The sequence below is a fragment of the Pithys albifrons genome, chromosome 3, assembly GCF_047495875.1.
Source record: "Pithys albifrons albifrons isolate INPA30051 chromosome 3, PitAlb_v1, whole genome shotgun sequence".
Taxonomy (NCBI): Eukaryota; Metazoa; Chordata; class Aves; order Passeriformes; family Thamnophilidae; genus Pithys; species Pithys albifrons.
In genome coordinates, this window is record NC_092460.1 from 69,902,090 (window position 1) to 69,915,605 (window position 13,516).

Consider the following 13,516-nt stretch of genomic DNA (forward strand, 5'->3'; position numbering starts at 1 on the left):
GGAATTACACTTTCTCAGGTCTTCTGCCTTTTGTTTTTCTCACTTCGCATATTACTTTGTCATAGAGAATGTGTCTGACTAGTTGGATGCCAGTTTACCAGCCTTGTGAAATTATTAATAAAGGGAGAGGAGAGCAGATGCAGTTCTTGTATGTAACCCATTTACTCCAATGAAAAACTTACCAGATACCTTCCTTTATTATATTTCAGAGAAGTTTTCCAGCAGGGACTAAAAGCAATAGTATCTTTGCTCACTAATGTGTGGCAAAAGCTGTTTTTTGTGGTTGTGCTGAAATATTTAGGGGTCAGTAGTTCCACTGAAATAACATACGTGCACACCCTACAACTTAGCAAAAGGCACATGTGGCCTCTCCTGTTTCCCATGCTTCTCTTTTTCTAAGCTTAATACTGCTGCCATGTCCTCAGGGGACCCTCTTTGGTAACATACACTACTCTGCTTCCAGTTTCTCTCCTTGCCCTGTCACTGTGGTGTCAGGCTAGGACAGATGGATTGTTTACAGAACACAGTGCAATTGCAGGTGGTAAGCAGTGGCTGGGTGCTAGAAGAGAGGAGGGGAATTGTGAGACAGGCTAGCCACAGCTTTAGGAAGATTTTGGTATGAACGTGCAGTAAACGCATAACTGAGTAGACAGATATGCATGGGGAACCTATGACTTATGGTTTGAGTCTGCTGCTGGATCAAAATTCAGGTATTGATTATCAAGCCATTGGACTTAACGTCTTTATCAGTGAGGCTTCAGCTTTTTTCATGGCAAAATGATGCAAACCCACATTCATTACTATCCAGTTAAAGGAACTACCTTTAGCACTCTTCCTGGTATTCAGCCTACTTATTTTAGAAATTACTGAAAAAAAAGACTAATGAAGGGAATGTCCTTGGGGGTGGTGGTGGGGGTGTTGTGTTATGCTTCCATTTTCCTTTGCTATAACAGAGAATCTGGGGCTCCAGCCTCCATTCATCAAATGGTGGAGGTTTATCCTGATTTTCATAGATGAGCCAGCACTGGACAGCCATATCTAATTTTGTCCTGCTGCTAACAGGCTGGCACACCATATGTTAGGGAAGTAGGCACAACTACTGTAAGAGCTACAGAGAGTGAAGGCAAGGGAGAAAAACTGGAGTTCCTGTAATATCATAGAGATGTTTTGAATAATCCCCTTGTTCCAAGGGAATAACTTGTGCAGGTTTTAACATTACTCCTCATAACATGGTTCAATAAGCTTGTCAAAGTAGAGCTGCCACGCTATTAGCCCTTGAATGGGACAGTTGTGCATTTTCTGCAGGATGCAGAGTACATTGGGGGTTTTTGAATTGCTTTTCAATCTCATTGTGATTCTAGACTCTTAGAAGTAACCAGAAAGACTTGGTCCTTCATTTGACATCTGGAGGTCCCTCGTGACTTGCATTGCAGCATACAGAAAAATTTTTCAGACTATTGACTAACCAGAGAACTCACACAAAAAAATATTTGATCCACTGGTACCATATAGTAATTGTTAACACTTCTCCAAATGAGGCTTTTGTTTTATGGATTTTTAATAGCTGTGGCTGACTAGCACAGCCATGAAGAAGCTGGTATTTGAAAGTGGTAGAAGACATGTATAATCAAGCCAGCTCTTATAACTGAAACTAGCCACCCTCCTAGCTTAAACTGTATTTGTATTGCTACCTGCTGCCGGTTGGTATGCCAGCAGCATTAAGAAAGCATCAGTGCTACAACAGCCAGCTGCCCATAGCCTGGCTTCTGCCACAGACTGATTGGGTTCTGTATTAATGTAAAGTTCTTTCTCTATTAACCTTCCCTTAGGAAAGGGGAAACATGGCCTCCATTGTAATTAGCTGACACAGCCTTCCATGTAAGCTAAAGAATAGAAAGTGTCAGGGGTGCTCACAGCAGTGTCACAGGTAGTTGCTGTTAGCAGGGAAAAATTAATCTGCTCTCTGATTTTGGCAAGGGCACAAATACCTATGTCTATAAATGTACTTAGAATGAATTAAATTTCACATAACTATGACCATGCAGTAGGTAAAATAGTAAACTGGTGGTGATGATGGAAAATATGACTAATAAGAAAGCTGCATTAACAATGAATAAAATTATCCTTTAACATAAACAGAGGTTCTTAAGTGCCTTATTTAAAAATATGTTTGTTTATTGCTCTGTAGCTTGTAACTACTGTGTTATTTCACCTACCAACACTGGCATTTCTGTCAAAAACAGCATTTTCATTCAAAGTAGGGTTTGTTTTTTTTGGCGTTTTTTTGGTTTTTGTTGGTTTTTTTAAGAAAGAGAAGATAAAATCAACAGGCAACTCTGTAACACTGAGTCGCTGAACTTGCTTTACTAAATGGCTTAAATCAGAACATGAAAATATTCTGAAAAATAGAAATGCTTTGAATTTTCACTTTGAAATTATTTGTCTCAAAATTGTTTTTCCTTTTGAATTTTCCATTTTCCGTTCAGAACTGGAATATAGAGTGCAGAGCCCTTTAGGTTATCAGGGCAATATGGAGCAGGCACACAGCTGGAGTGGGAGTGGGTAGAACTGTTTTGCTTATTCTTTCCCTGCTGCATATCCCTCTTCCCAAATCCATTTGATCTGAGTTTGGCAGGTCTCTGAGGATCGATTCTCACTGCTGCCAGAGCATGTTTCTCTTCTTGATTTCTTCTTAGAAGTACTGACTCAACAAGTTTCTATAATCATAAAGAGTCAGGCTCTGTATTTTTCAGTATGATTAGAAATGTTCTGTTCTCTGTACACTTTGAGAGCTTTAGGAAGCTGGTCCCTGCACTTTCTGTGTAATGCAAGGTGGGTTCTGAACAAGCACTGGGTGGCCTCTGTGTTGCTGCTGTGCATGCTGTTGGGGGAGCTCCAGTGGCAGCCCTGCTTTCCAGGTGACTCCCACCCCAGGGATGCCTTGCTCAGATTAGGCAGCTGTGTGAGCAATGCCTAAATCATCTCTCCTGTGCAAGTAAAAGGCTACATCACACAATTATCTCTCAAACAAGGCAGCTAAATAAACTTCTTAGAGTCTATAATGGTTTGTCAACTTCATTTACTTAAAAAAACCCACAAACAACACAGTTGCAGGATAATGGAAGTCATATTCAGCATTTCCAAATATAATCAGCTATCTTCCCTGTTTTCTTCAATGTCTTGTTGTCTTGAAGAGAAAATATTTGATAAGCTAACAGCAAAGCAAGTTATTGTCGGTACAGAGGCTGAGCAGAGGGATCTGGCAAAGGCATTCCTACCTCTTTCCTCTGGCCAAACCTTTGCAGCTCTTCAGTAGTATTGGACTTTTTTTCTCCTCACAAAACATTCTGAAATGGAGGAGATTTATTCATATAGTTCATAGCAATTACAAAGCAGCTATTATATAAATTTGGTGGGATTTTTTTCTTTTTTTTAATGAGGTCTTTCACAAAGGTGTTTTAAGCATATGTGGTCTTCCTGGTCAAACTTCGTACATTCCTCAGAAAAAAAAAAAAAGGAAAAAGAAAAAAAAAAGGATTTGGTTTTTTTAGGGCCAGGTGTTTTATGTAGCTAACTTAAAACACATCTGGAAAGGCTGTGATTATTCTCCCATCTGAAAAGTACTGCACTTGTTTCTTAATTTTTTTAACATTTGTAACAATTAGCACATAACCCTTTTAATATGCTGTTTATTTCTGTGTTTTCTATTGTGAATCTCCTACCAGCATTAGTTTCTTTGGAACACTGAATTCAAAAGTGGGTGTTGGTTTGTTCTTCTTCCTCAAATATTCTTGCAGATGTTGCTCTAAATCACTTGTGGCGCTGACATAGCGTCTGGCTGCCTGACAAATGTGCCATAATAATGCAGCTCAGTAAAATGTGGAATTTCTGAGGTGTTTCTTGTAACTTTCTCAATGCAGTTGTAAATTTCCATCCATGTCAGCACAGGTGGAAACACAGTCATAAATAACGCATGTGCATGTGTGTGCATGGAAGGTGGGGACGTATGTACTTATTCTTTCTATAGAGTCCCCTAGGTGGCTCACCACTTCCATGATTTAATTCAGCTACTTGAAGCAAATTAAAAGAAATACTCTCATTTAAATCAAAATAAACTTACTAACAAAGTTTGAGAGAGAGAATGTGTGCACACAAATTGAAGCAAGGCGGCTGTGGTGGTTGTAGGTGGGAGCTAGCCCTAGTAAGCCATGACAAGCTTCACAGCAGCCCCTCAGGAAATGATGAAAGAGTCATTTCAGGAACCTCCCATGAGCTTATGTTTCTGAGAAGGCTGAGCTGAGCTGCTCTTTGTCTTCAGGAGAAATTGGCAGTGATCTCCAGCGCTGTGCGGATAGTTCACGGTGCTGGGCAGGGACAGGAATGTGCATTGTCCCAGGATCTTGACAAATTAGAGACCCTAACAATTCAGAGGACTGCACAACCACCAACCATATGAAATTCAATAAAGGAAAATACCAGATTCTGCACCTGGGGTGAGGCAACCGTGGATGTTCATACAGACTGGGGAATGAGATGCTGGAAAGCAGTGCCATGGAAAGGGACCTGGGGGTCCTGGTTGATGGCAAGTTGATTATGAGGCAGCAGTGCCCTGGCAGCCAGGAAGGCCAGTCAAGTCCTGGGGGGCATCAGGCAAAGCATCACCAGCCAGTCAAAGGAGGGGATTGTCCTGCTCTGCTCTGCACTGGGGCAGCCTCACCTTGGATATTGTGTGCAGTTTTTGGGCACTGCAGTGTAAGAAAAATATTAAGCTCTTAGAAAGCATCCAAAGGAGAGAAACAAAAATGGTGAAGGGCCTTGAGAGGAAGTGTTGCAGCCTCTAATTCAGGTAGGTCCAAAAGACCACCTTACAAGTTTCATTTTCACCCTAAAAGGACATGTTTCCAGCCTCAACCAATTGGAGCCAGACCTCTGCACCTAGGGCGGGGTCACTTAAGGTCATATATTGCCTGTGTTTTTGATTAAATTTGGGATTTGCTTGAACATCATATTGGTGTGTGCAGTCTCACTAGAGCGTGGTTGGCAACAATTGTGAACCTCGACATGATTTGAGGACATGGAAGCCATCTGCAGACCTGCCTAGAACCTTAAGTGGTGGCCCCCGAGAGCTGCTGTGCCCCAATTTTTTTTTGGGTTCTTTGTGGAGAAGCCTCCGAGAGCTTCTGTCTCCCGTAAACTTGGGAGTTTTTTGTAGTGGCCTACAGAGCTGCTGGAAGAATGTGGACTGAAGGAACCACAACCTTCAAACTGGTGAGTTAAAGAAACATGGGAAATTCCAACTCGACTAAAACGAACTTATTGCTTGATAAATTTGAAAAATTAGCTCAAGTTACAAAAAAAAATATTGAAAGACAAGCATTACAAAAAATTTTGGACTGCTGCTTTAATCGAGGGCACTTAACAGATGACAATTCCACGTTTTCCATAGACTTATGTGACAATATTGGGGCAGATTTGTGGAATTTAGAGCAAACTGCACCCGAAGAATTTTTGCAGCTTATTCCGTCATATACAGCTATAAGGAAAATGCTGTTAGAGGTAGAACGAGCCTGTAAAAACCTCGAACACTACCCGAGAGAAAGGAAAAAAGTCTGCTTCTGCAGAGTGGTTTTTCCCCTAAGCATCCTTCTGCACCGCTGTGGGCACCGCCGCCCGCAGGACCCCCGCTGCGGTACCTCTCTGCCATACCGCTGCTGCCCGTGCCGCTCACAGAACCCCCACTGCGGTACCCTTCGGCATCGCCCGTGCCGTCCGTTGGACCCCCGTTGCCATTCCCTTCGTCATCGCCGCCACCCTATCCACAAGCGCAGAGCCCGGAGCCAAGTCGCAGAGCCAGCGCTGTGCCGTTCCCGTACCCACACGCGGCACCGTCCGCTCCTGCTCTGGAAAACCTGACGGAATCACAGCAACCATGGAATCAAGGCTTTTCCATGCCGTCCGTCGCCGCAAAAAGCCAAGAAGTCATCTTTGCACCGCCTTACAACTACCAAGAAACAGCCTATGCACAGCAAATGAGACCACCGGCTGCCGCTGTAGAAGCGGCGAGACCTCAACAGTAACCCTGGAACACCACGAGACACGCCGCAGAAAACATCCCGCCATGCCAAACCGTGAGTGACTTTTATTTATGTCCTGAATCTGAGAAGGCACGATGAGGGGTGCCCTCAGCTGAGAGAGAGATGAGGGAAGGCAGCTTTCCCCCGTCGGTCCACCTTCGGCTCCGCCACCGCCGCCAATGCCCTGCGGGTACCTCGGGGCTGGAGTCGTGCCTCCGCCACGCTCCCCGCCGCCCCATGGGTACGCCGGAGTCGCTCCGTTGCGGCAGGAAACTGCCGCGGGAGACATTTCAGCAGGGCTAGAAACCATGTGGCCAGGAAAACAAAGAGACCACGTGATCACAAAGCCCGCGAAAAGTCACCACGCGGCTGAGCCAAACAAAGAGGCTGCGCGCACATACAGCAATGAGGCGCAAGGACCGCCCAACCCCCCTCCCTACTGCATGCCAATCAAGACGCATGCGCCAGGCGCGGGTTCCCCGCAGCCCTCACGGGCCAGGATTGGCGCTGAATTTGCCCGCCTCTGGGGCGGATCAGTTCCTGCGCCACCTCCACCACCTCCTGCATGGATGGAAACACCCATCGACTGCGTCATGGAGAGGGGAGAGACTCCTCCCCAGTGGAGCAGAGCCAGCAGAGCTCCCCCTGGGCGTCCCCTCCACTGTGCGCCCTGCACAGCACATGCGTCCCGGGAATGAGTTCCCACAGCGCCGTTCGCGCAAGACACAAGCTCTGCAGCGCTGGCGGGGACTCCTTCCTCGATAGCCGCGTGCTGCCCGCAGCTGCCAACACCGACACTGGAACCCCCCGCGCCGGTAGGGACTTCCCTTGCACCGGCAACCTGGTACCTGCAGCCTTCATCACCGACAGCCACACCCACCGGCTGTATCCCAGAATGGAGAGCAACATCACAGCTGTTTAAAGTCACGGCACCGAAAGACAAAGAAGCCTCTGTTTGGAACAGGGTGGGGGAAGCTGGGAATCGCGATGCAGCAGCGCCACCTCGCGACCTCACATTTAATACCCAGCAAAGGTACAAAGAGTTAGTATCCTTAGCTGCTGAAGTAGGTACACCTTCACCTTCCCTGTAACCCCTGGTTTCTGCGCCTGTGATTAACACTACACAAGGCTCAAAATGGGAGCCACTTGATTGGAAAATTGCACAAAAAATACACAGTATAGTCTTTCAATACGGCTATGACAATGCCTTGGTAAAAAACCAAATCACAGCCTTTATAAAATAAAATAACCTAATCCCAGCAGACACTAAGGCTTTAATGGAGTTTATTGTACCTCCTACTGCTTATATGTTATTTCTACAAAAATGGAAAGAGCAGCTAATGGAGGAACAGGCAAAAAATATACAATTAGACACTGGACATCCCTTAAGATTAGCATCTTTAGACCAGCTAATGGGATCAGGAGCTTATGAAGACCCACAAACACAAGCTTAAGGTCATATATACCTGTGTTTTTGAATAAACTTAGGATTTGCTTGAACATCATATTGGTGTGTGCGATCTCACTAGAGCGTGGTCGGCAACAGGAAGCCCTATGGGGAACAGCTGAGGTCACTTGGTCTGTTCAGTCTGGAGAAGAAGAGACTGAGGAAAGATCTCATTGCAGTTACAACTTCCTTGTGAGGGAAAGTGGAAGGGCAGGCACTGATCTCTTCTCTGTGGTAAACAGTGACAGAACACAAGTGGATGGCCTCAAGTTGTGTCAGGGGAGCTTTAGGCTGGGTATTAGAAAAAGGTTCTTCCCGCAGAGGGTGGTTGGGCACTGGAACAGGCTCCCTAGGGGAGTGGTCTCTGCACCAAGTCTGAGTGTTCAAGAAGCATTCAGATGATATTCTCAGGCACATGGTGTGACTCTTGGGGTGGGTGAAGGGTTGGACTCAATGATCATTGTGGATCTCTTCCAACTCAGCATATTCTGTGATTCTCTGATTCTGTGACCTTTTGCTTTTCTGTTTCCTTGTGTGATCAATTCCGAGAGGCAAGATGTTTGTGTATGTTTAGGAATACCTCCGAATTGTCCATGCTAGCAAGATAGCCCCCATCCAGCCTGCCTGGCTGTGCCAATTGTGCTGCCTCCCTGGTGGGAACTAGCTTTTCGCCTGAACACATGCTGAGCCTGGCAAGGAGTCAGACCATCATTTCCCCAAAAATAAGTAGTTTCTGACTGTTGCCTTTGAATCCATGAGTGTAAGACTACTCATGAATTGTTGCACAGTAGCTGAGGGCAAGACATTTGGAGGAATATCAGAATTTAATGAGTTGGTTCTGCTGAACTACCTGTGAGGAATACCAGGAAGAAAATCCGACAACACTGACTTTAGAAATATCACCACTTCTTACAACGAGTGTTTAGAAGTGTAACTGCTTAACAACCAAATAATAAGCTCACCATAGAAACCTCTTTCTTAAACTTTTTTTTCCATCATCACTACAGAAACACAATTTTAATACCAACCTACACTACATAATATTTTTAGAGTGGAGGTCCAGTGACTAACAAGCTGCTCACAAAACTAGTGTTAAAAGAATGTCTATTTTCAGAGTTACAGACTTTAAAATCAGATGTTTCTAAAAGTAAAACTGAGTATTTGCCCTTTTAATGTCTTCATGTACTTTCTGTCTTTAGCTACTTGGAAACAAGCAATTTCCTAAATCTGTTCCTGTATGTATATTGGTTTTTCACTTCTTATATTTCTGATAGAATGCACTAAATGCAACAGAATTTTCAACAGACAAAGATTAATAAAGTTTAAAATTTGTGAAATAAATCAGATAGATTAATTGAAGGACTAAACAAAAAGTATTCTAATTTTTTCCCATTTATGTTTATACCAGCATTTCCCAAAAAGAGCATGTTTAGACCCAGGTCCTCTCATCCATCAAAGTATTTCATTTTAGGGAAAATTTATAATTCTATTCTCAAAAGACTTCAAAATCTGCCTATGTTTTAAAATTTTATTACCCTACATGTTGCAAAATGGTATACCTAAAAGCTTGATCCTGTATGACTTAAAACCAAATCATCCAAAAGGTGATCAAAAATAGTGTAATTTCCCTTAAGCAGTAAATTGGTGGCTCCTTGTTACTGCTGCTGTTCCTGGTCCCTCTTTTTGTGCCAGTGCTGAGAAGCCACACAAGACCAGATCCTACGTGGGGAGACTCCTGTCTTGGATCTCAAAGTCTCACAGAAAAGGCGAGGGCTAACGTATGAATGTGACATTGTAGGGTGGCTTGTTGGTTTTCTTGGGAGGTTAGGGAAAACAAATACAGGGAAAGAGAGAGAGAGAGTGACTAGGAAGAAGTATGTATGGGAGGGATATAGGGAGTTAACCGTATAGATATGCATGGACTGGGAGGAACAGGGATGATCAGCTACATAAAAGCTCTAAGGAAGTCCAAACAAATTAGCTGAAAGGGTCTGACTGGCTCCTCCCTGCTGCTGTCACTGTAGGCTGGAGGTTGGGTGGAGAGGAAGAAGCAGAGGAAGTTGGACATTTGTCCTGCTGCCACAAAGATGTTACGCTCTGCACATTTTGAGCTATTTGGAACTAAGTTAAATCTGTCTGTTCTATCAGAGATCATTACAAAAAATACTTTCACTGTCTTGTATTAGCATCACTCAACTCACACTCCTGAAAGACACATCTTCAGGGGCACCATGAAAAGCCCACACTTTGCAGTCTGGTGACTTCAGGGGGGGCTTTAAACTCATGCAAGTAGATACAAGTGGTAGTTAGGGCTTGCTTTCCTCCTGATTCCTTTTAGCTGATGGAAGATCAGCACTGCTGATCTGAGGAAGAGCAGCACTGCTGATCAAGGCTGCCCACACCTCTGCTGACAACCTCAGACAACCAGATTAATTTAAAGCCTAACCTGTGGTTAGGTAGGGGTAGGTCAGTAAATCTTGTGCTATAACAAGATTTGTTCCTCACTAGGCATGAGAAAAAAATAAACAGTTCAGCTGACTTCAGAAAGCCCCAAAGGGACTGTAAAACCCCAAAGGGTTTATAAAAGCTGCAAACAAAAAAACCCCAGATATTTAATTTTAATCTGTGGTGCCTCTGATGCTAAACTGAGGTCATTAACCTGATACCCTTTTCTGCTGACTTTAAATGCTTATTTGTGCAAAAGGCAGTTTTCAGGGACACTTGCTCACAAGTACAACTACCAAGATATCTCCTTGGAATCAAAACACAAAAGCTTACTGACATGAACATATCTGCATGAAGATCCTGTACATACTAAATTCTCCTGCACAGCACAGAAAAAGTTGGGTTGAATTTCAAGACTGCAAAATGTTCTTGTAAAGATCATTCTAAAAGATCATGAAAATAATAAGCTGGAAATAGTGGAATATTTTCATTTAAAATTTGATTTGGCGTAGAACATCTTTTAACAAATATCAGATTTTTTCTCGGAAACACTGACATTTTAATATTTTTCCACTTTTAAAAATACATTTCCTGTAAACAGAGAAAGGAATTTTGTAGGAAACATATTGGGTTAAGTAAGAAAATTCCTTTTCCCTGACAGCTTCATTGTGTTCAGCAGGTAGTGATGAGAATGACAACACAACAAGGGTGGCCAAGCAGAGAAGTGAAGGTCCCCAAGGAAGCTGCAGTATTCTCACAGAGATTTTTTATAGGAGTTTCTCCTGGGGAGGATGAGAGAATTAAACGACAACTATGATTTAATTTTTAGTTTATTATTATTTTCTCAATCTTTTCATCACTAAGAAGATGTAAAGATGAGGGCTTTCTTTGTTTTGATTTGCTGTTTTTGTTGGGTCTGTTTGTTTTTTTTCTCTCCTGACTCAAACTCTCTTCTGTGTTGTTGCTGTTCCTCATATATTTTCCAGTTTATTTAAGCCAGCTATTTGGATAGGCTTTCTGTTTTACTTTTCATTGAGCTGTTGCTTTCTGGCTATGGCTTCTATCTCTAATTTTGTACATAATGAGCAAAATAGAAGAAAAACAAACACAATGGCAAAATATGTCATTATATTTTGCATCTTTTCCATGCCTTTTGCTGATCATATGCACGTAATTTGTTGTGCTGCCAAGACCATCTGAGCCTCAGTCAACTACCATTGGGACTGTAATTCCTTTATGATCTATTTTCCTATTTATTCTGTTCTGAATGGTTTAGTAGTGCAGCTTGGAAAAGATACAGGCAAAGGTCTTTGGACTAAGTTTCTGTTGAATTAACATGAGTCATTTTAGATACCATTGGCTATTGGCATAATACATTTTAGGCTGGCAGTTGGCTTTGAGAATACAGATCATGTTAATTTATTTTCTTTTTCAAGTCCTGTCTTACGTTGGCCAGAAGACATTCTTATCACAAGTTCATGCTATATTACCAACATATTACAACCAGAGAAGGGTAATGGATACAAGATGTTCATTCATCTGTGTATATTGCTATTTATCCTACATATATTAATAGAGCATGTCTGCTATGCAAAATTCACTATATTTACTTTTCCCTCCTTTAGTTCTTGCATATAGAAATACAGCTGCATTGTCTGTTGCTTTTTTGTTTTGTTTTGTTTTGGGTTTTGGGTTTTTTTTGGTCATGAGGAGAGGAAAAGAGGGACATGATTTGTGTTATGCATAGGGAAAAAATATGACCAAGAGGTAGGCCTGGCAAATTGAAGGAAATCACAGCGTAAATCAGTGACTAAACTAAACAAAGACCTCAGAATAGCTCTTCTTGAATGGCTGTATTTCAGATGCTTTTACAGCCAGACAACACTGGTAGCTTTCACAGCGTCTCTAGTGTAGGTATCTGTGTTGTAGAAATCTGTGCAAACAGGGTATTCCAATCTCCTTTTGTAGTTTGTTTTGAGAAAGAGCTATTCCTAGAAAGCACCTCATCTCATCCTGATTAACAGGTTTAAAATGTCATAATTAATGTAAGATTTAGTAGTGCCATTTTCTCCCCAACAACAGTAAAAAGAATCTGGCTGAGTAATCCGGATGTACTGCTGCTCCATCAGTGCTTAGAAATTCACTGAGATGAATGCCACTTAAAATTTCATAGAATTTGAAGTCTTGAACTACTTTTTGATATTGAGACAGAATTCTGTTCCAAAACATGGCACACCTCATGATGAAAGTGGTTTATATATTGTGTATTCAGGATCCTTGACAATTCTACAGTGAATGAGAATCAAATATTGACCAGTATGCTTCAATATACATATGAGATTTAATCATATGCTTGACTATGGTCATCAAATAATTAGGCAAGTGGATCAATAATGATTAAGAATAAAGTTAGCACAGTACACAAAAAATTGCTTAAAAGAAAAAAAACCTTTTTTTTGAGTTTAAAATTATTAGTGAATGTATCTATGTACGCTTGTGTATATATCTTAGACAGACACTGGCAACTGTGACTCATCAGGTGGTGAGAACATTAGCAATTACTCAAAAATATCAAGGAGTTGGCTACATTGCTTATTGCTATCTCAATGGCTGAATTAAAAATCACTCACTTTAAATAACAATATTAAAAATCTTGAACTGATAATTCCTAACGTCTGTCTAGCTGCAGGATTTCTGGTTAAAGGGAGAAGTTGAGGTAGAAGTAGTGAAATCATAAAGCAGTATAATATGAGCCCATCAATGCTTGGGAGTGAGATTAGAGCAGATAGCGCAGCAAATCTCTTTGCCATCTGCTTCTCCAGCTTCTCGACCAGGTTGTAAGGCAGGCAATATCCTCCCTTTTGTGCTGTTAAAGGTGATGTGTGCTGTCTTCTGCATCAGTATTTAATGCAGTCCAAACTTCACACATTCTGAAGTGAAATTCAGCAGAGCAGACTTGGACTGAGCCATAGGACATTATCCTTCAAGAGTTCTCCATTGAAGCAGTAAACTCACTAAATGTAAAGTCAGAGGAGGCAGTGCACAACTAAGCTATAAGAACCAGTCCTAAATGAGCTAAAATGTGTACTATAAGACAGCGATGCAGATTTTTTTCCCCACAGTGTTAAATCCGACTAAAGAAACTTTCTTGACCCAAGTCTCTTTGGTAGTTCATTTAAAGTTAACATGGGTATTTCCACATGGCTTTGCCCTCCTCACACATGGCCATGTCTTCAGCAGATTTACTCAAGCACAGCAGAGGATGTTTTCATACATGTGAAATCACTGCAACAGGAACATAGTCCATGTAGAAAATTAAGGCAAAAAAAAAAAAGAAAAAGCAAAAGAATTTAAATACTTGGCTATTTTTAACCTGCCTTCCTTTGCCAAAATTAAAAAACTTGATCATGTTCTTTTTAAAATTAATTTTCTCAGTATTTCTATGTACATTCAATTTATCTGTGTCTATTATTTAGAAATACCATTTTCTTTTAAAAAGCTATCATTTAATTATTTACAAATGTTTTGCCAAAATGCCAGAAACTGATTT

At 41.9% G+C, this 13,516-nt stretch overlaps 1 protein-coding gene across 1 annotated transcript; it reads left to right on the forward strand.

Moving 5' to 3' along the window:
• The first annotated feature begins 5,235 nt into the window (after positions 1 to 5,235).
• On the forward strand, positions 5,236 to 6,077 carry LOC139669585 (uncharacterized). Its single transcript, XM_071550087.1, has 2 exons — positions 5,236 to 5,268; positions 5,640 to 6,077. The coding sequence occupies exons 1-2, from the start codon at positions 5,236 to 5,238 to the stop codon at positions 6,075 to 6,077; spliced, it is 471 nt and encodes a 156-aa protein (XP_071406188.1).
• The last annotated feature ends 7,439 nt before the right edge of the window (positions 6,078 to 13,516 follow it).

Coding starts and splice junctions, on each gene's coding strand:
- LOC139669585 (XM_071550087.1), top strand. CDS start 5,236: ATGTGGACTGAAGGAACCACAACCTTCAAACTG. Junction 5,269..5,639: donor GAACCACAACCTTCAAACTG/GTGAGTTAAAGA, acceptor TTTTCCCCTAAG/CATCCTTCTGCACCGCTGTG.